The 23269-nt window shown below is 38.6% G+C and overlaps 1 protein-coding gene across 10 annotated transcripts in view; it reads left to right on the top strand.

The window, feature by feature from the left end:
• The window catches only part of DOCK3 (dedicator of cytokinesis 3), a 272592-nt gene that overhangs the window by 233861 nt on the left and 15462 nt on the right, over nucleotides 1–23269 (top strand). For 6 of the 10 annotated variants that reach the window (XM_089525143.1, XM_089525134.1, XM_089525125.1 and 3 more), the window contains 8 exons: nucleotides 137–220; nucleotides 861–977; nucleotides 2437–2558; nucleotides 3519–3654; nucleotides 6028–6109; nucleotides 11365–11517; nucleotides 21914–22032; nucleotides 23140–23227. In XM_089525143.1, coding sequence (XP_089381269.1) covers nucleotides 137–220; nucleotides 861–977; nucleotides 2437–2558; nucleotides 3519–3654; nucleotides 6028–6109; nucleotides 11365–11517; nucleotides 21914–22032; nucleotides 23140–23227 — 901 coding nt within the window. The remainder of the gene's footprint in view (nucleotides 1–136; nucleotides 221–860; nucleotides 978–2436; nucleotides 2559–3518; nucleotides 3655–6027; nucleotides 6110–11364; nucleotides 11518–21913; nucleotides 22033–23139; nucleotides 23228–23269) is intronic. The other 4 variants (XM_089525190.1, XM_089525181.1, XM_089525163.1 and 1 more) reach the window with 2 other exon arrangements.

The raw sequence follows: 23269 nt of genomic DNA, 5'->3' as shown, positions 1-23269 counted from the left end.
GTCCGTAGAAAATAATGGTGTTTTGATGTTTCCCTGTGTAGTAACACTACTATTAAGGCCTTCTTTACCTTTGTTTCATGTGGTTATTAATTGCTTTACTGAGTTACTAAATAAAAGAATTGTCTTTCTTCCCCAGGCCTTTTTTGACAGAGAATATATCACGACTCACCCAGGAGATGCAGAAAAAATCACACAGCTGAAAGAGCTGATGCACGAACAGGTATCCCTGTATTTTAAAGAAGAATGAAGAATATTATTTCCTCAACAGTATAAGCTGTTGGGCATCTGCATGCTGTATTGCTATCTGCATGCCATTTTCTTTTAAAGCTTAACTGTATTGCCATCTGCATGCCATTTTATTTTAAAGCTTAACATTATTATAGCCTTTTCTAATTTTTTTCACTAACACAACAAGTAAGCAAATGTCAGACAATGCAACACATAGGTTTCAAAAGAGGCACTCCTGATGATTTCACACAGATCAGAGATCTGCCTGAACATCACCAAGAGTAGGATTTTCAATGTATTTGTACTCATCTTATAGAATGCCTTTCCAACAAGAAGACATCGTTCTGTCTTGGTGTCTGCTGCATACTTTTGTTTTTAGGCAAGCATTGACTGAAAATAAAATTCCAGAAACTTTTTAAAATATATTTGTTTTATTCTATTATTATTTGTGCTTTGACTTCTTGTACACTATTCTTTATCTTTTGATGTGGAATAATTTATATATTACATAACAAGGAAATAAAAATAATATTGGAAACTGAATTACATATATTTAGAAACCATGAATGTGGAGCATTATTTATACCTTTTAAAAGCTGAATATATAAGCTTTGATTTTGCTTTTTTAATAGGTACATATCCTAGGAGTAGGTCTGGCAGTGCATGAGAAGTTTGTCCATCCAGAGATGCGTCCACTGCATAAGAAGCTGATAGATCAATTCCAGATGATGCGATCCAGTTTATACCATGTAAGTTGATAATCAAGATTTGGGTTGTTATTGTTTTTAACAGATCACAACATTATTTTAAACTCTTTATGGCATATCCATAGAAAATGAAATGAGATTAATATGTATTTAATAAATTATCTGTAAGGAATCAGATATTTAGAAAGTTCTGGAGGAACAACTGAATTTCTCCTTTTTTTAGCCCCATACATGTAATTTGTATCTCACATCGGCCGGGTGGGGTGGGGGGCAAAAAATGAATCCTCAGGACTAGGACTTCACATTAAATGTGAGCCATCATTAGTGGGTTAAAACAACAACAACCCAGAATATAGTAACTTGTACCTTCAAGAAGAAATACTATCAAGGTTCTCAGGGGAGGTGATTTTCACTGGGAAAATGCGACAGAATGAAAGGGGGAAGAAATCACTGAGCAGCAATCCTTCTAGACAATGCTTTTATTACAAAATTGCCTTGCCTGCTTCATAGAATGTTGCAGGCCATATGATGTCATCTGTTCCTTGTAACCCTTCTAGGTTTCTTATGCACTTTGTCCATCTTCTTTCTTTTCACACACACAAAAAAAATCCATTAAGTAAAAAGTGTGAAAAAGCTGCATAGTGTCTTCTAATTGGTGGCTCTTGGAGCTGTCCACCTAAAAGCACCTCTAGTTTTTCTTTTCTTTTTTCTGCCCCAGCAGCTGTATTCTATTTTGGGTATTTTAATTCCTCAAAAGAATCACAGTACAGTGCTTAATACGTAGTTCTGCCTTGAGCTAGAATGTTCTATAAAAGGGGTTATAAATAAAATTGTGCTTTTAACCTTATAATAGAAGAGTAGAGATAAATTATGCAGTAATGGAAATCTGTATTATATGAAGGCTTGCATCCAGACTTGCCATGTAAACTTAGCACTTCCTAAACTGGAGAATATTCTCAACTAATCGCCCTATATGTTCTTGTCCGAGTATTAATGGCTGATTATTAATTAGGACCAATGAATTCCTGGCAAATAATAATGTGTGGAAAGGAAATTATATTGTATGATGTAGAGAATGAACTACTAAATTACATTTTAATTATTTGTCAACATGTAAAACAGAAAACAGAGGACTAATTACTCCTCTGTATCATGTGATTCCTCATTAGTCCTGTTTTCATATCCTGGTCCTTTGAAATTCAGCGCTAAAAAAATAAGAGCCATTCAGAAGAAAGAAAAGTTGTTATTTCTGTTGTTTTTCAATTTATGATAAGTATCTCTTAATCTGTATCTCATGTGGAGTCATTGATGCTGGAACCAGATGAAATATTGCTCTTTCTCAGACTCTGAAATTCCCCCAAACATGGGGGAATCATGAACTTCAGGCTGACTTCAAAAAGAGGAAAGGGTCCAATTTTAAGATCATTTTTACAAATATGCTTGCATGTTTATATTTCCTTCCATATCCCAATGAGCATCTAGCACTTAATATCTCTTGCAGGAATTGCCTACTTTGGATAAGCTAAGCCCAGCCTGCTCAGGTACCAGCACACCACGTGGCAATATGCTCGTATCACATAGCCCTATGAGTCCAGAGAGCATCAAATTAGTACATCGACACAGGTATTTTTTTTAAACATCTCTTCATAATGAATAATTTGCCTACCACCTTTTCTGATGCAGTCTAAGGTGGAGTAACTCATTTTGCTGCTGGATACAGATGGTGGTTAAAGTTATAGGAATAATGTAGCCCAGTATCTTACATTAAATTTAGTAATTAATTAATTCTTTGTACTCGGGTGGTGGTTTTACATTGTTTTTTGCTGAATATCTGTGGACATTCCATGGGGACAATTCATATTCTGAAGTTTTCATTTTTTTTTTTTTTTTTGTAATGACGTATAGACTAGCTTGCAGTCTGACAGGTTTAGATAGTTGATAGGGATTGGGATGATTTTGCTAGATGTTCTTGTAGTTACAACATCAATTCTTACTGATGTTCAGTAGAGCTTTTTCTCTTTTTAATTCTTACAAAATGTTTGTTGTAGAAGCAGCCTTCTTTCTATTAAGATGGAGTGAACATGTAAACATTCTATTTAGAATAGAGATAGGCATTGGATAGACAGCTGTAGGTCAGGAAGGGTCTGGGGGGTAGGAACAGGTGCATGCCCACTTCTCCTCTCCCCCCCTCCACAGGCCCTGTTTGACCCTCAGCTGTCTCTCAGAGACAGCTGGGGGAAGGGCAGGAGGAGATGGAGCAACAGTGCACACCCATCGCCCCCCTCCTGAACCTTCCCCAGCGTCTAGCTATCTCTCAGAGACAGTTGGAGGCTAGGGAAATGGCGGGGGGGGGGGGAGAAGTCCCACCCCAGAAGCCTCACCTCTGGAGGGCAGAAGCCTCTTGACAGCTAACTTAATATCTGGCCAGATTTTGAATATCTTTAACATATTTGAGAGTAACTGAAAATATACAAAAAATTAAATGAAATGCAGGGGGTTTTTTGTACATGTTTAATTTGGAAGTTTGCTGACTAAAACAAAGAGAAAGTATTACTTGATCTTTTTATTCTGTGTTCTCTATAGCCCACTGAATATGCTGGGGACAGTACGACACTCGTCATCATCTCTTTCTTCCCATACATCAAGTGAAACAGGAAATCTGGTTATACTTACAGACAGTTCTGTTGGAGAAACAGGAGAGGAAATGTACCATATGCAGGTAAAGCTGTCATATAACAAGAGTCAATTATAGAAAAATATGCAACATTCTATACTCTGTCCAGATTTGGCAAGGGCAGTCCCAATTAATCTTCTGTCATCCAACTTTTTCAGCTACTTTTAAAATGTCCCAGTTTCTCTCTCCTCCTCCCACTTTCCCCGTCATTCCTTGCTTACTTCAGTGTCTACAAACTGATCTCAAAGTGCCAAAGTAGTTTGTATTAAATTGACTTACAGTCTGTGCAGACCACCCCATCTGCACCGGATTGGGGCCACAGCAACTGCACACCGTGGCCCCTATCTGGCCTTTCCAGAGTGCAAAAAGGAGCCACAAAAAGCTGCTCCTTTTTGCGCCCTGGAAAGGGCACAATACCCATGGCACCACGGCTTTAAGGTAATCCTTTGGTGATGCATCATGTGGATGTAGTGCCAGAGGAGTGCTGTGATGCTGCATGCCGTGGGGAGCCGTGTGAGGCAACACACTGCCATGGGAGCGGAGTCGGTGTGCGTCGTATGGATGCCATGCCCCAACTCCGCCCCCAGGCTGGCCTTAATGACTGGTCTGCATAGCCCCTTAATGTAGGAAGTGGATAGAATGTGGTAGAATCTCGCCTTTCCCCTGAGGCTGCAAAGTGTTTCAGTCTCTCCAAGCTTATCTTCTCTCTTCCTCTTTAATACCTTCTGCCATCTTGACCATACTTTGATGTTGGTTGGCCACATTTCTCAGTTTTTATCAGTGAAGCATTGATGGGTAGAACATTCCGGATAACTGTAGGTTACATAAGATCTTCCTCTGGATGGTCCAGATAAGCAGTCAGCAAAGTTGGTTATTTCCCTCATGCCAGCGAACACTGTAGGAGTCTCAAAGCCTTAGTTTCTTTTCACTTAATACATTTGAATCCTGCTCCTTCACTTAGGTTTTAATTTTCAGCCTTCACTATCAAAACTTGATAAGACTAGATTCAGAAATGAATGAGATTCAGAAGAAAAGAAAAAAGGTAAAGGAAGAAGAGGGAAATTCTGGATCTTTAATATCGGGGCAGTACAGACCACCCCTTTCAGGGCGGTCTGTAAGCACCTGTTTTTGGTCCGCAGCCTTACTGTAGCAACCAAACCACCCAGCAATGCTGCAGACCAAAAAAGGAGCTGCCTAAAACAGCTCATTTTTGGGATGTCATAAGGGCTACCCTTACAGTGTCTCTTTCTTTGCATGACGTGTGGGTGCTGTGATGCCCACACATCATGCACATGCCCCCGGTGTGTGTGGGGCAGTGCTGTAATTGCACCATCTACACATAGTCGGGCTTGGGACCGTGCGGTTGGTGTGTGGTCCCAAGCCCTACTATCACTGCCAGGATGTTGCGTCCTGGCAGTGTGTACTGGGCCTTTATTAGAGAAGAGGAGAAAAACAGCTGTGGAGAGGCAAGCTATTGAAATGACAGTGCTGATTGCACCTCAGTGGATCATGGCCAGAGATAATTAATGAAATCCAGATGACCACATATCAGTGTTTCTCTGAGGTGTTACCAGAAAAATCTTTGAAAATAACTTTTATAACCAAAAGCAACAGTGATTCAGAATTCTCTTCCCAAAAATTACTAAAAAAATAAAATAAAAGGTTCCAGTCACATCCAAAAACTGGACAGTGAGGCACCAGCCCTTTAAAAAGTGAACAAATCTAGAAAGAGGGCTAAAAGTGGGGGGAAAGGAGTAATCTGCAAATAAAAGATCAGGTCCTCTGCAGTTTAATGTAAACAAACAGCAAACCTAATTTCAGTTTGCCATATTGAAAGTTATCATTCCTCAAAGTGGGGATGAGCTAGCCTAATGAGCATCTCCCAGCAAAAAAAGGGACAGAGAGAGACTGGAAAGCATGAGCACAGTTTGAGCAACAGCTGCAAGTTGCAGGGCAGGAGCAGGCAAGACAAGAGGCAGACCAAACAAGGAATATGCCTTCTCAAGATTCTTTTCTGTCATTCCTAACGTGTGTAATGGCAAATAGTCAACCAGTGCCCAAAATACCAGAATAGATTCAGCTACACAATTCATTATTAATGCAGGATAATAGTGCAGATTTAAGGGATCATATTATCAATGGAAGAAGAAAATTTCAAGAATACAGACTGATTCTACATTTCTTCAAGAGAGGAAAGAGGAGAAAAACTGTGTTCAGTTAACAACTGTGATTTGGCACCTATGGTACAAATTATATGAACCTAGAAAATAATCTAATAAAAAGCAAGCAAATGTTTAAACCTAAGCCTAAAACCCTTGGACTTTGACCTTGATTATATCAATGTTGATTTGTATCAAGTCTTCATTAATGCTAAGCATTCAAATTTAATCGCCAGTGTATGTTTGGTCTTGTTCACAGGCAAGTCCTTCCACTTCAAGCCTCAGCTCTACCCATTCTGCACCATCCCAGATGATTAATTCTGCACCTCCTAGTGCACGAGGTAAGAATGAGATGCTTGGAATAGATTCAGTGCATAGACTTCTACAAATGGCTGAGATATTGTTGACATGCTTCTTACTAAGTGAGCAATACTGTTATTATTAGAATGATGAATTCTAAAACATATCTTTGACTACTCTCCAAAGTATGCTGTCATCTTTCAGAACACTTTGGCCTGTTGTAAAATATTTTCTAAGGAAATATAACCGTGTTTCCAGTGGGGTTCTCCCCAAAGTTGAGCCTATCTACTCACAAATGCAAATAGGGGAATTAATTACTTTCATTTCTTTGGCAATTTGGGACATAATACTGAAAATAATGATGACATGACAAGAGTAAATATCAGGCATGCCTACATCAAGAAAAAAGTGGAAGAATTTCTAGTGTGAAAACTGAGAACTTATGTTAAAGAATACAAAAGTCATCATTTAATCTTCATTACAAACGAGCAACAGGAGAGGAAAAAAGACCTGAAATACCTTTCACTATTCAGTCTTCCTGATGTATAAAGGTAGCTATACTGTACTAATGGTTTAATCAGAAATACTAAGGATTATTTTTCAGCAGTGGTCCATCTATGAATGGATGCCACATTTTTGTCTAGAGTCCCTAAAAATGAATGCTGTCAGTTTGTTTATGCTACAAAGCCACAAGACTGCACCCTCTGGATGTTTTGAGTCTGTTCCATGAAAGTCAAAGTATACATAGTAGCAATGAGACAATGAAAGCAATTACAGCTAAGTGCAGGAACACACGCTTTGCATGCAAATACACCAAGTTAAACCTATATCACATCTAGTTTTTGCAGGTTTTTTTAATTTTTAGGTTTCAGGAAAGGAAAGTACTGGCGCTTAAAACTCTAGAGAGCTGCTGCCAGTCAAAATAGGAAATGGTGGATTAGATGAATCAGTGTTCTACCACATTACATAGCAGCTTCATATGCATCAGATCACTGCTGGAAAGAATTAATGGCCTCAATCCAATATCTCTTCAGCATAACATAAATATCCACATGTGGACCTATGCTATGCGGAGTGGAGCTATATACCCTCCCTCAATTTACTGGAAAGCTCTTGAAGCCCTCTCTGTAGCTAGCTGCACAGTGATTATGTAAGTGCTGAGACCCCCCCTCAGAGGACCTTCACACATCTCACCACTGATGTCATCATTGTGTGTCTGGCTATGAAGAGGTAGCCAGATGCTTCTCCTATCCTGTCTTCCAAAGCATGGAATAACTGTGCAAAGCAGCTTCAAGGACTTTATGGTAAGTTGAGGGAAGGGGATTTGGGTGCTGCAGAGGGAGGAAGGGAGTACTAACCCCTGTGGGATCTCAAAAGGACATCCATATGCATGAGGGCCAGATACATGTTTGTATGTTCCTAACACTGTTCCATCCAATATGTGGCACAGGTACACCCTGACTTACTCATCATGGTATTATGCACTGGAAGCAATAGTCATAGCCAGATGTTAGACATGGGTTTTTTTACATTTTTCATCATCATCATCATCATCATCATCATCATGCTTTGTTTATATAGTGCTGTAGATTTGCACAGCGCTGTACATACAAACAATAAAATAGATAAGAGTAAACCTTCCCATGGCATACAATCTAAGAAATAATAGCATAATACATATAAATAATGCATAACAATACAGGAAAAGGTTCAGTGAAACAGGCAACATTACTAGGCAAGGAAGTTAATTGATCTGCTAAATGTAGAATCACAGTCACAGAAAGGAAAAGGCTACTGTAGGTGTTTAAGGTGGAATCACACGAATATTTAAGTTTTGCCAAACAAGCCAGCTGTGATGGAGTTGTGTGGAGCTGGAATAACTCTTTTCCAGCCATTTATTCACTTGAAATTGCCATCCTCCATTTTGTTTTTCTTAGATGGAGGGGACTACATCTTTTATTTTTGGAGGAGAGAGGCATTTAAAAAAAATAATTGAATGGGAAGGAAAAACTTAAACAATTCCCTTCCACTGTACCTCTATTCAGTTTGGAAATACCCATTGCTGCCCTACCTAGCAGTTGAGGGGAATCATAAGAGAACTACATGTAATTTGTAGTTGTACTCCTGCTTTTAACTGTTGTTCTCTGTCAAACTCACATATATATCGTGCCTGTCTTTTAATGTAATGCAGAGGGTAGAATTTCCAGGAATGAATGAAAAAGAGTCAAGAAGTTCTCCATAGCCTGTAAAGAATATCTGCTTGCCAGGCAAAGATACTGAAATGTAAACACACAAATGCTGGGAACTTCTTATTGTCCGGTGACACTGTTTGGAAATGGGTACATACTTCCATGCTGAATAGGGGAATTGCTAGTGCTCTGTCTGTGGAGCACCAACTCCAACCCTATTCCCCAGGGCCTGAGTAACTGTTGGTGCCAATGGAAGGACTTTTTTCCTCTCAAAGAAATTGCTACCCAAGAATCAGCTTCAAGGAAATATTGCATATTTCAGTATGCTCTGTATTGGGGCACTTGGAGAAATATTACTTACATGGAGCTACCTGATCACCTCTGTTTCGGTCTTCCTCTTTGCATTTTCATGCATATGTGTTGAGATTTGAGGGGAACGTCATAGGTCCCCACTATTATGTACAGGTACTTCTGTCAAGTCTCCTTCCAAGGAGGTTATCAGATTGCTGCTCTATTTTTTTCTAATCAATTTTCTTACTAATTTCTTAATTATTCCTTGGTGGGAAAGGACACCAAAAAAAAAAAAAAAACCACACCAGAATTTGTGCACTGTTGTACTTATTTTTTTTCCCCAAATGGGTGTATTTTTATATACATTTTTGCAATGTATGCATTTATCCCACTGGATAAAGCTTTGTCATGGGTATTTTTCAAAAGTGCATGTTTGTGCATATTTTTAAATATGTACATTTTTGTTGGTGGAATAGAATTGATGGAATGTGAGGATAGCACTCTGGGGAGTGTAGCTTTTGGTTCTGGCTACGTTCTGTTCCACATTTTGGTCTAGGGAGTGTAAATTTGGCAAGTTGTATCAAAACATGGACCTGATGGCATTTTGAACCATCCCTATACAACATATGGAGAAACAGTGCCACAATCTGCAGAGAGAGTTATCCTCCCTCACATTCTGCAGCCTCTTTCCCTTTCTCTTTCCAGAATCCCACTGCTTCCTTCATGCAGCTCTGTCCATACTCCATTCTTCCTCTCTCTGATCTTCACCTTCTTGTTCCTCCTTTCAAGTCTCTGTCTCCATTCCTATTCTACTTCTATGTCACCTTTTTTTTAATGCTCTTCCTCCTCTGCCCATCTTCCTAGCCTTCCACCTAGCATTATGAATCTCTTCCCCACAGAACTGTGTACAATTTTATTTATTTCATTCTGAAGTTAAGCTATGTACATGTGGTAAAGGGAAGCAGATGTAGGAAGGGAAATTGTGCATATTTTGAAACAAGATGTGATGTGGATGGGATGTGGAAAACTAATAGGGTACAACTCCCCTCCCCCAGGTCACTGTTTACCCTTGTCTTGCTCCTGGATTAGTCCTGTCAGATTTTTAATATTCAATTTTGGTGCAAACACTTTAAGGAGATGTGTGTATGCATGTGTGGTGGCAATCTCAGGAAAACGTCTACTAGCTGCTCTCCTTTATTATATTCTTTCATATCATTGCAAACTAGTTGTAACTGAAGAGCTACTGCTTTGGGATTATCATCATCAGTTTGCACATTAACTGAAGAATTTATTCTCTTTCATCTGATCAAATATGAAATTAATTGGCTGGTTTAGCCTTTTTTGAAATTTAAATAAATTCTATTAACTTCTCAATTTGCATGTATATATGAATTCTATGCAGTTTGTGTCCTTTCTATGGTCTACAGCACAAGCCTTTTAATTGTTTGGCAGTGCCACTGTGGTACAAGCCTTTTAATTGCCTGGCAATGCCACTGCAGTACAGTGTGCACCCAGAAAACAATAACTGCAAGCAAACTGCTCTATCACCAGTGGGTAATGTTTCCCACTCAGTCATAAGAACTTTTCCTTTTCTAAATGAGCCTTTATTTTCTGATCATTCCATTCATTCATTCATTCAGACTTTTGCCATGCAGTATAGATATAGCAGTTTTTAATGTATCAGGTAGACTGAGGTGCAAATCATAGTACTGTGTGTAGGTAGTTCTACTGGGTTCTAGTGGGAAGCAGTTATAATCAAAGCTTAATAAATGTATTAAATGAGACGGAATGGAATAAATGAGGGGGAAATGGGTATGTGAATATATTACTTTAGACTCCAATATGTCACCTCATTAGAGCAATCTATGAAGTGTGCATTTTGGGGAGGAATAATATAGTATGTTGATACTTGTAGCATTTCACAGCCATCAAATGTGTAGCTTTCTTAGCTGTCATTCCACTTGCTGGGAGCTCCATTTCTGTGATCACCACTGCTGTTTGGTAGACATGTAAAAGAATATTTACAAATTTTCTCTTCACTGATGAGAAAAGATGTCTTGATGTGCAAAACAAATTGTTAGTCGCCATGGGATATACTCCCATTGTATTTTGGGCAAAGCCCAGTGTTTTCTATGTAAAAACAACATATTGTCAGCAGAGTGTTCTGGGGGGGATTCTTGAAGTTTTCTTTTTACAGTCCTGAAAAGAAAAAAATTGCAAACATTCTCATAATCCTATTCAGGAGGGGGAAACGTTTTGAAAGGTTTTGTTCTCACAAGCAAGAAATAAATAAATTAAGATGTATATATCTAATGCTTAGAAACTAATGGGGTGATTTATATTAATGAAAAATTAGTCACTATGTCATACAGGATTGCTAACTGATATCCATGAGTTAACTAACACAATGTGAAATGACAAAAGAAGAGATTTTAACATTGTATTTGAACATACATTGTCATATTTTCTTATGATTTCTATCCCTACTGTTTCTGCTAAATTTCAAAATATTGTTATTTATTCTCAGACTGTTTTCTTAAAACAAATGAGAAACAACGTGAAATTCTATTAATGTTCAGGTAAAATAAAATTTAAAACTTCAGTGTGGAATGAAATTGGTTAACATAAACTAAGCCTTGTGGTGCTGAAAATAGCATGGTTTTTTTTATTTATGTAGATTCAGTGGTCTTTATACAACGAAAATGAGAGATTGATAAGCATTGATGCTGAAGCAAGGTGCAGTGCAACATTCACATTCCAAGCTCTGCCAATGTGCCTCAATCCTTTTATATTTATTCATATTCTTTTTAATTTAGTGCTGATGAAAGGTGCTGGATTGACAACACTGGAGGCTGAAGCCCTCTATTTATCCACAGAACAGATACAGCATGGGCGGCAGCAGTGCAAGCTTCCCCACACTGCCCCCACCAATGTGCCTCATCTTTGTCCTGGAGGGACTACCTCTAGAGGTGAGAGGATAGATTGGTCTCTATGACTCATTCAGTCCTTGGCCTTTCTGTTCAGCTTGCCAGCAAAGTTATCAGCTTGTGATGGCATACTTAGACTCCCATCAGTCATGAAATATACCAACTTTACCAGCATGTTTCACGGAACATATTTAAGCATCAATAGATTCTACAGTGATTTTTGGAAGTTGTCATAGAATCTTGACTTACTGGATGGTGACTAGGCTAGAAGTGAAAAATAATCTGACAGTTGCTGGACCTTTCCAGTTTGGTTTTATTTCAGTCAGCGCCATGATTTCCAACTAAATCTCCAAGATACATGATGTTTTCACAAATAGAGATCCATGATGGTTGAACCAACTAGAATTTGAATGTGTAAGAAAATCTCCCACTCATAATATATATAGCTGTCTTGTAAAGTATAAAAGTAATAGTGAATAACATAGCCGAGATTTTTATGTCATTTATAATAGAACTCCATGATATTTAGTATAAATGAAATTAATCAGCACAATGCTGGAATATTATGATGTACTAAAGAAGTTAAAAATATATATAATTCCATTATAATAAATATTTTCACATAGGCTCAAAGATACATCTTGGGACTCTGCTCCATGGATAAGCAAGACGTACCTGCATTTTTCAAAGCCACTCCAATTAATCTTCCTGTGGGCCTCCTTATCCGAAGACTTGCCATCAGCAGATTTGAGCATCTGTGGATGGCAAGCCCATATTGTCCCCAATGGCAGCATGGATGCAGCCACCCCACCACTGGGGACAAAAGTCCTCCCTCCCTCCTCTTCCTTTTCTTTCCCTCCCTCCCTCCCTCCTTTTTCCCCTCTCTGCCCTGGTTTGGCTTTTGGGAGCGGAGTCTGGCTCCCAGTCAGCTGGAGCGGGGGCCAGGGCTGGGGCTTGAGTCTCCTCTGGGCCCTGAGACACAAGCCACAGCACCTGGCCCTGGGATTTTGGTATCTGCAGGAGGATCCGGAATGGATCCCCCACAGATACCAAGGGCCCACAGTATTAGCAAATATTGTAAATCCAAGAATCACTCACATCATTCTCTTTTCTTAAGTACACTCACTTCTCAATTGCTGATCTTATATGTAGCCATACCCATGTATCTGAGAACTGAGTTTAGATTACAAATCAGATCATCAGAGCTCAAAAAACTACCAATTTGTTCTGAATCACAGCATTACGATAAAATAATCCAGAATAAAGTTACCATCAGTGCTGTGATACAATATCAATCATGTTTCCGAAAGTTTAATTTTTTAGCTGCCTAAATTTAAATACACAAATTGACTGCTGTTTTGAATCTGTGAAGAACACATTGTTTCTGGAGTGTATTGCTAATAGGGCTAGGGACAGTTTAGGCTTCATTCCACTGATGTGTTTGTTGCATGAATATAATAAAGTGCGAAGGAGCAATGTTTTTCCAAAAGTATTAAATTTATACCAAAAAGTCAGTATATATTTTTTCGTTAGATTATGTATACGAGATTTTTCAACCTTGAGTTAGAATGCAAAAGCCTTAGAAGTAATTGAAACAAACAGATGCACACACAGACACATGCCCACATACTTTAAGGTTCTGTTTGGATATGTTTGGTGCATTTTGAAGACAGCTCCCTCCTGTGTGCTCACAGTGGGAGCTGTCAGGTCATTTTGTTGCTCTATTCAGAGTTCTCTTTTTTACGTTTCCTTGACAGCAAGTCACAGCTATTTAATCAGCACTGTACAATAACATTTAAATGCCAAGATCTGTATTTAAAATTAGCTCTCAGAAGGTTTCAGCAAAGCTGACTGTATCAATTTATTTTTGTGCTACAATCAAATTATTTAGGATATGAGTGGTATAAATATGTCCAGCACAATCTGCTGTTTACTTAATGAGTCCCATTGTATTCAGTGGTGTTTATTGCCAAGTAACTGTGTACTAGATTGCAACCTTAAGCCTAAATCTACGTGCTACTCCTAACTAAGGGTAGACCCATTGAATAAATGGGAAATTAATAAGAACAGAGATTATTCACTAGGTCTACTCTAGTTAGGAATGGGAATTGGATTTAGGCTTTAATATAAGAGCTGACCTGGTATAGCAGTTTGACCATTGGACTATGGCCCAAAACAGACAGGCCCAAAGGAGTGGAACGAGGCCACACAACAAGCACATCTAATATTAGCATCTGCATAGTGGAGCCAAAATTTGAACGGGGTTGGTTTGATTTAAATCACAAATGAGGAAGATTCTATTTCAGAATAATTTTTCGCAAAAGAAAGTTCTGTTTTCATAAAACCTTAATACATAGTCAAAGATTAGACTTCACTAGAAGGCAGAGTAAGCAGTTATTCTGAATTGTTTTCAGATTAATTTTGAGTTGATCAGTAATGGAATCCCTTGCATTTGTATTCAGACTCATTCTCCTCTGATCTACTGTTTCCCCAGACTCTCTGTTCATTTACTTTCTCTACCTTTGCACTTAGAAAGAGGCAAGACCTTCAGAGAGAGGGTGTGCATGCACTTCCTATGCACTACCTATAGAACAGGACTAATCATCTTAGCACATAACTCCATAAACTTCTGTTACCCTATTTAGACTGGCCCTTTTATATCAGAGGTGTAGGAACCCCAGTTCTTACTCCAGTGTTCAAATAGAGTGGTGTAATTTGAACTTCTGAATAATAAACCACACAGACCATCTTAGGTCCAAAGCACACTGCAGAAATAATCCAGTTTGAGACCGCTTTAACTGACCTGGCTCAGTGCTAGGGGATTCTGGGAATTGCACTGATGTGGCATTTCTATAAAAACAAAACGAGGAAGTTCTTGCTACTTCCCTCTCTCTTTTGTAGCACCCAAAATATAGCCCAGAGGGTTGAAAAATATCTGAAACACTACAGTAGTGGCCCAGGGGTGAAAGATGACGGTGAAATTTGAGGAAATTATCTTCTTCTCTGCCCAGTTTCAGTAATGGAAGTCTCCTTTAAATCAACAGGCATTTTATTCAAAGAAAGTTCACATTAGACATACTACATAGTAACAAACTAGTTAAAATCTTTTTAGTCCATCTATGAGTAGGGAGTAAACTCAGTATTCTTCAGTGTAATTCATTGCTTCTGAATGAAGAGAAATGTCACTTGGGAATTTGATCAACTACTGGAGGAAATAAAATGGCTTACTCAAAAACCTAAGTTACATAGATGCAAAAACACATCTTTCATATTCATGTTATCACTCAAATCTCAGGAATTGTAGGATGAGCAAAATCAATTTAATTTTAAAAAATCAGGTTGTTACAACAATTTCATATTCAGCTAAATAAAAAGAAAATAACTTAAATGTCTGGAAGACACCATGCTATAACAAAACTTGTATAAAAGTCAGAGCATACACTATATACTAATGTACAGATAAAAAGTTCTGGAAACTTTGAAGCCATGGGGAGAATATGTTTTGGGGTGAGGTGATAGCAAAAATTAAATCAGGGGGGTGGTATAAAACTAAATAATACTTATATTCACATGAAACATATGTTTATTATCCTACCTTAGCAACATTTAATGCTTCAATCATAACTTAAGTTATAACTCAATCATAAGATATCAATTCCTTAGTTTTGTACAACCAAAGTTGTTAATATGCCCTAAACTAAATAGAGAGCAGCAATCTGCTGCCCACTGTGTCACCTAAAGCACATGTATCTTAATGTTTGCCATCTGAAAAACGGGGGAGGGGGGGGGAATAAAAACACAAGCCGCAAGTTTTGTAATAAAACTAAGCATGTTTTTTTTGGGGGGAGCCTGTTGCAGTCATAGTCCAAAGGAATAGTCTGGCAACATATTTTTATTGAAAGTTTAACTCAGCTCTGAAAATACAGTTGGTAATATTTAACAATATATTATAATCAAAATAAATCCTCTGTACACTTCTGTTACGGAGATGGCAATGCCATTAGAAATGTAGTTTGGTGTGGGTGGTATTTGAGGATGCCTCGTGGCTTCCACAATCACTTTTTCCACTCAGTATAATTTTGTGTGGGCTGTCTGGGCAGCAGCATAGCAGACTGTCCTTGCACACCGTTTTGAAATTTTTGTTGATTCTCTTTTCACATGTATAGTAGTTGTCCCTTAGTCTTACATATATTGCACACATTGCACACAGTGTTGTTCCAAAATGGTACCTATGCATCTCTTTTCTGGCATGGTATTTGGGGCCTGTGGATCTTTCTTTTCAATTTGGATGGGATAAGAAACTGCAGAACTTTTCATCTTTAATTTTTTTGCTGAAGAAAAATACCTCCAATGCCAGATTATTCAAACCACCCCCACCTCCCATGACAGAGAGAACTGGGGCTTGTTAAAGAGATGGAAAAGGCAAAACCTCCCTTACCATCTCCTTTTGTACTCAGAGTGCCACAGTCCCCATTTCAATTAATGCATATGTGCATGGGCACAGGCACACACACACACACGTGGAAATAAGTGAAGAAAAGAATCTTATATTTGAAAAGGTAAGGAAAATTGTGTAAGCCAGCAGGTGCTTGCGGAGGGAGGACAAATGACTTTTCCTATGCATATCCTTAAATATGTAGACTTTCACAAGCACAGTGTCTTCTTAGAAGTACCCTCCCTGTGTTCAGTATAGCATACCCCCAATTAAGTGTACATAGGATACATTGCAAGAAGCTTTTATCTTTCCTGAGAAGGCTCAGCAACAAAAGATGTCCTAATATTTCTTAGGGCTCATTCCCACTTACATTTAAACTGGTTTGGGATTCGCCTTCGCTCTGTGTTGGTGAATCGACTCCAAAAGGTCTGTCGTTCCCACTATGAAAGTGGGTCTTTTCATTATGTCCTTGTGATCGCAGTTTTTTTGGCATGATTGTTGTTCCTACTAGTTTGCACTGCTTCAAAATGCATGTCAATCATCTGTGCATCATCAGTGACACAAGCGGCAGCCCAGGTGCTGGGTGGGGAGAGGGCCTCTTGGCTGGGCATCACTCAGAAGGTGCTTCCCCAAAAGACGTGCTCAGGAGCACAGTGATAAAAACCTGAAAGGGCTCCATGGCATTTATAGATTTTTTAAAAATAAATAAATTGATCAAAGATTCAATTTGTTGGTTTTGCAACTACTTGCCTTTGCAAGTTGTTGCAAAATCAATGAATCAAATCTTCTATTAATTATATATATTTTTAAATGCACTCATAGGTCACACCACAATCACAATGGCAGTGCGAGAGAAGGGAGGAATGATGGATTTACCAAAAACTGAAGAGGGATGGTAAACACCACTCTGTCATTAGTCTCTCACCTCCAGAATGATTGTGATTCAGATCCATCGTTCCCACTTGTTGAACATGCTCCGGAATTGATTCTTTCAAAAGAACCACCAAATAACTAGTGTCAGAAAAGAGCGAGTTTTTTTGTTTTGTTTTGTTTTGTTTTTTTGGTTGCCTTGCTTCATCATGATTGAAACTGATGACAGTAGGATCGGAACTGGTTTCAAATGGGAATGACAGTCATATAAACCAATCCGCAATTTGCTTTAAAGCATAGTGGGAACGAGCCCTTAGTCTGTAATCATTTAGTACGTTTCTGATTGATATTTCATAGGAGGCTCAACTGCATAGGAGTCTTGGTGGTCTAATTTTGCCTGGTTATTTCAGAGATGCTCCACCACCACCACTGGGTTCCAGGGTTCATGGACATGAGAAGGCAAAATCTCCAGAGTGCATTTTGTCTTTTCTCTTGGCATGGGAAAAATAAGTTCCAACTTTAGGAAGAGATAAAACAGACTGTAGCAGAATTCAGGAAGACCTAGCTTTATCTCATTGTCATTATGAACAAATAAGTATCCCTTTAAAAAACTTTAAGACACTTGGGCCTGCTACAGACAGCCAAAATAAAGCTGCCTCGAGTCACAGTGGAGGTATGGTGTTTCAATGATGCATGTCTCCTAAGAGTCCAGAAGTCACACCAAAGCCACGCTCCAGCCTTAAGGACTGGAGCGTGGCTTTGGTGTGACTTCTGGACTCTTAGGACGCATGCATCATTGAAACACCAAACCTCCACTGTGACTCGAAGCAGCTTTATTTTGGCTGTCTGTAACAGGCCTTGGTTTCTTTCCGTATTTCCAGAGGTGTGTGTATGTGATTGAATTGTGAATTGTATCACTGTGGGTGCAAAGGAGAAGAGAGTGTTATAGAGGCTTCTTTTTAAAACAAAAATCCCAGTCATTTTCTCCCACAGATTTTCTCTATTTAGCACATCTTCTGGCGCAATTTCACCATCACTGCTCACTATATTAAGGTCAGGAATGTGTCCAGCTGTGGAAAGAGAGGCAAACTATCCCATGTATTTCTGAAAGACAGGGGAACAACGTGTCTATGCAGTAAGACAAAAGCACAAACCTACACTGTTATTTTGAAATTACAGCTTATGCTATGAAAGACGAGAATCCATAGCAATGATAAACTAAGAGCAAAAAAGGTGAATGTCTGCTGTTAAAAATAATCTGTGCAAAAAGTTCCTTACTTCTGGAGCATCTTTCTCTGCCTAACATATCAGTAGCAGGAACATCAAATTGTCCTAGCATTCAAAACCAATACTTTATTGCTGACAGAACTGTCCCTCTGCTAATGTATTCATCACAATAGTAAGAACTATGTAGAATGTGACTGAGCTAGGATTGCAGGATGCAGGCATGTGCATTTTACCCCAATAATGTCCATGACATCACTGTTCCCACAACCACCCCAATTCCCCATGCTTGTGCTATTTTTTAGCCTTTATGAACTTACCTACTTACTTACTTCAAAGTTTAGTATTCCTTCTCTTCCCTTTATTTTGCACCATGTTTCTTTAATTAAGCATGTTACCAGAACCAGGAACTTCTAATGTGTACACATATGTCCTATATGTAGTGAATACAAGCAGTGAGCTTTAAACTTAATAAATGTACACATGAGAGAGTCAGCAACTCCATCATTCGATATTGTGCCTGCAGATAGGGAAAAATCACACACAAAAAATATATGGGCAGGTGTCATTTCTGTGGCTGAAAGAATATTCTAAACATTTGGTTTGAAAGATGAGATTTACACATTTCCTTCATTTACAAATAGGTTTTTCACATTTTTCACATTATGCTTTCAGTTTTAAAAGAAATTTTTAACAAATACTGCCCTCTGTCGATTGTAATAGTCACAACAAGAAGGCACAGTCAGCAAATTTTTTGAAACTCCTGTTACCAAAAGTAGTATAAATGTGATTTACAGCTCATACCAGTACCATAGTCTCTTTGGAGCCGTGAGTTCCCCCAAATTTATGGTACATTATAGCTGCATGTGTATTGCTAAAACATGATACATGATAAATGTGAGGAGATGTGCAATATGCTTTGTGCCATAATGTAATTACTGGTACTCTTAAAAGCTCAGTATTTTATATTTTGTCATGCAGAAATAGGACTTATCTGTGAGTAAAAGAGACAACATAAAATGTTAGTGCATATTTAAATGAGTATTATGAATGGTAGGATGTTCAAACTGATTTGTGTTCTATGTTGTGAGAATTAGGAAACAGTATATAATCATACCACTGAACTTGTGTTTCTTTGAGCTTAGTAACATGAAAAGCACTGAAGAAAATGTGAGGCTGCTCTGCTAACTGTATTGTTCCTTAACTTTTGTGCTAAATCTCCGTCTTCAACTTGCATGATCTGCTTCTGTTTATGTGAAAGCCATATTGACTAGAAATAACGGTTGTTTTGGAGTGGTTCCGATACTATTTGTGTAATCATGGAAAGTTTGCAAAGGGGAGCATGTCACCCCAATAGCAGGCATGGCTGTACAATATGTTGTTTGTGCCTGTCCTTGAAGAATATGTCTGTGACACAGATAAGTTACAAGTTAAAGCTCATATCTGCAGCTCAAAATGTGCATTAGATTTTGCACATTAATACATCTTGTGGAGATGGATTCTTGTGTTCTCTTTATTATAAAGCTCTATAACAGTTGTGAACTTCAACAAATAATTTTTATTGAAGGACTTCCCCCTCAGAAGATATTACAATTTAAACTATGCAGTCAAAAAAGGCTAATAAATGTCATAAAATGGCTAATAAATGGCTCATGAACAAAATGAAAACAAAAGCTCCTTTACCAATGATATAAATTGACAGTTTCAAATAAGCTTGTTTACTGCTTAAATTTATATCTTATCTAGAATGATAAATTGCTGTTTGAGCTATATATGTATATATCTGTTTAATTTCATTACATGAAGCCGACGAAAGTTACATGAAACTGTATAAGAAATGGAAAAAGGGGGAAATCACCAAAGAGGAAGTCAAACAAATAGTGAGCACTTGTAGGGGTAACATCCGAAAAGCTAAAGTGCAGAATTAGCTCAGGCTTGCTAGAGAAGTCAAGAACAATAAAAAAGGCTTTTTTGGATATGCCCGCAGCAAAAGGAAGAAGGAAATGGTAGGGCCACTGCGTAGAGAAGATGGCAAAATGCTAACGGAAAACAGCAAAAAGGCAGAACTACTCAACACCTTCTTTCCCTCAGTCTTCTCACAAAAGGAAAAAAATGCTCAAATTGAGGAAATTGGAGCGGAGCACACAATACGGGAAATGCAACATAGAATAAGAGGCAGTACAGGAATACCTGGTTAATCTAAATGAATTTAAGTCTCCAGGACCAGATAAACTATATCCAAGAGTATTAAAAGAACTGGCAAATATAATCACAGAGCCATTGGCAATAATCTTTGAGAATTCATGCACATAGGGCAAAAAAAATGAAATGCATAGATATAGGATGGGGGACACCTGGCTGAATGAGACTACGTATGAAAGGGTTCTAGGAGTCTTAGTAGACCACAAGTTGAACATACTAAGTCAACAGTATGATGCGGTAGCTAGAAAGGGCAATGCAATTCTAGGCTGCATCAATAGAAGTATAGTGTCTAAATCAAGGGAAGTAATAGTGCCACTCTATTCTGCTTTGGTGAAGCCTCACCTGTGTCCAGTTCTGGGCACCACAGTTCAAAACGGATGTTGACAAGATGGAGCATGTCCAAAGGAGGGTGACTAAATTGGTGAAAGGTTTGGAAAACATACCCTATGAGGAATGACTTAGGGAGCTGGGTATGTTTAGCCTAGAGAAGTGAAGGTTAAGAGGTGATATGATAGCCCTGATTAACTATCTGAAAGGATGTCAAAGGCGCGGGACAGACCGTCCAAAAAGGACAGTCTCCTGGTGCCTAGCTTTGGTCCGCGGGGAAGCCACAGCCTCCAGACCACGGGACTTTCCCGCAGACCAAAAAGAACCCGCAAAAAGCGGGTTCTTCTTGTGGCATAATTATGTTGCCGCAGTGCGCCAATGGTGCACTCGCGATGTCATAATGGCACCACGATGTGCGGACACTAGGCATCTGTCACGTAATGATGGTGGCGCCCTTCTGTACAAGGCGCTGCCATTTTGATGCTCTCGTCACGTGCGAGGGGCAAGGGACGTCTAGAAGCGCCACCCCTCGCACGTGACGAGGGTGTCCTATTGCACCTGTCTGGAGTGGGCCATATTGAGGATGGAGCAAGCTTGTTTCGTTGAAGGTTTTTAGACAGAGGCTAGATGGCCATCTGTCAGGGGTAATTTGATTGTGACTTCCTGCATGGCAGGGGGGTTGGACTGGATGGCCCTTGTGGTCTCTTCCAACTCTATGATTCTGTGATTTTAAGTGCACTCTTGTTTAGTAGATGGTTTAGCAAATGAAAAAGGGATAGTATTTCAAAATGTCTGGGGAGGATTTTTTTTTTTGCCCAAAAATGGCTCAAAGGCTACGCCAAGCTGGAAAATTAACCAAAAAAGAGGTCAAAACTAGAAATGACCAGATGTCTGCTTCTAGTTTTGTCTTGTAGCTTTCTAAGACTTGGAATAATGTGAGGATAGATCTCCCGCGACTGATGTAAGATCAAAAATGCTACTCCTTGGTACATTTTTGCTTTAGAATATTCACCTTGTGGTAACACACATTTGCCATCCCTGTAGTGATGTACATATGAAAGGACAGTTAATGCTGGCAGAATTACCAGATGTAGTTTTATTTTGGTCAGAATGGGCTTGTAGAAAACAGTCCTTGACTTGCTAAACAGTATGCTTATAGGTACAGCAGTTTGTCTGTCTTTGCTTTTTTGTTATGGGCTGATCAATTGAGCAATGATGACTATGAACCATTATCTGCTAACTGAAATCATTTCATCTTATGCTGAAATGTAATCAATGTTTCATTAATTGCAGCTCATGTGTCTCAAGAAATTTAAGTGATTGGGCCAAAGATCTGTTGAGTTTTGTCATGTATACGTGATTGTTCTCACTTGTTTACAGGCTCTCCCTCTCTACCAGATAAATACCGTCATAATCGAGAGTTGATGATGCTGCTACCAACACACAGAGACCGTCCTAGTAGTGCCATGTATCCTGCAGCTATCATGGAAAATGGACAGGTAAGAATTTCAGTATCTTTTTCTGAATGTACTAGCTGAGATTTAACATACCATCCATTTTCTATACAGGAAAAGAAAGATGTTTAAGAAATGGGAACTAATGAATTCAGTTTAATTGAAATTTACTGTACCTCCAGGGGAGGTCCTGTTCCCATTTGTTCCTGCTTTGGGCAAGGGATGGCATGTTTAGTATTATTCTGCTGCCACATCATACCTTGCACCATGCTTCTTGTCTGCCTTTCGTTTTGAATGGAAAGGGAAGAGAAAGAAAAAGGCCAGGATTCTTAATGTCTAAACACGGTGTGCATGTTCACACAAGTAGGTTTTGTTTCTCTGTATCTTTGCAGATTAAAAGAAATATTTCCCTTCTGGGAAACCATGCTTAAGAATAGCTGCTTCACCTTTCTTGGGAAGGGGAATGTCTGAAGTTTTTGTTACTCTTTTATACAAAAGTAAATATTGTTTCTTCCCTTATCCATTTTGTAGAATTAGGTATTCTCTCTTTCTTTGTTTGAGAGCTTACTATAATCAGCCAAAACAGCTTAGGAAGAAAAATCAGACTTTTCAAAATGAATTCAACATTAACAATCAGATTATAAATTCAGATCTTTCAGAGGAAACAGCTAGAAATCTACACAGAAACATGGACCAATCTCAAAATACTGATTTTGTATTATTCAAAAGTAAAACATGCCTGCCTAAAATATAGTTAGTGTTAACTAAAGTAGACCCATTGAATCAATGGGATTTATCTATGTACTAATGCACCATTCAACAATTGAGTGAATGAGTCTAGTTTAGTTGAAACTAACAAGATACCTGCCAGAGTTAGATAAATAATTGCAAATAAGGCTTAGTACTTGTTAATTTATATTATTACAACCCTAATAAGCCTAAAAAACCTATTGATGCTCCAAGGGCCATGTTGGCATTTGTTTGGAATAAATATATTTGTACTAGGACTAAAGCCAGTTGATTGATAGTAATATACTGACATTCATGTGAGTTATAAATTCCATTGCAGAAAGAAACTCAACCAATTATCCTAGAGTTCTGTATTAGCAAGTATGTCAGTGTTTATTCTCAATGGTCTTTTCTCTTTCTTAGCACCCAAATTTCCAGAGAGCCTTGCTCCATCAGGTGATTGGACCATGCAAACCCTGTAGTGACCCCAATCTATCTGTAGCTGAAAAAGGTATCTTTTGCTGAATACATATTATTTTGTTTCTGACATACA

This window comes from Sceloporus occidentalis, unplaced genomic scaffold (genome assembly GCF_023333645.1).
Source record: "Sceloporus occidentalis isolate IW3139 unplaced genomic scaffold, rSceOcc1.0.p SCAF_1, whole genome shotgun sequence".
Classification (NCBI taxonomy): Eukaryota; Metazoa; Chordata; class Lepidosauria; order Squamata; family Phrynosomatidae; genus Sceloporus; species Sceloporus occidentalis.
The sequence above is the reverse complement of the archived record's forward strand: the minus strand, read 5'-3'. Positions and strand labels throughout refer to the sequence as shown.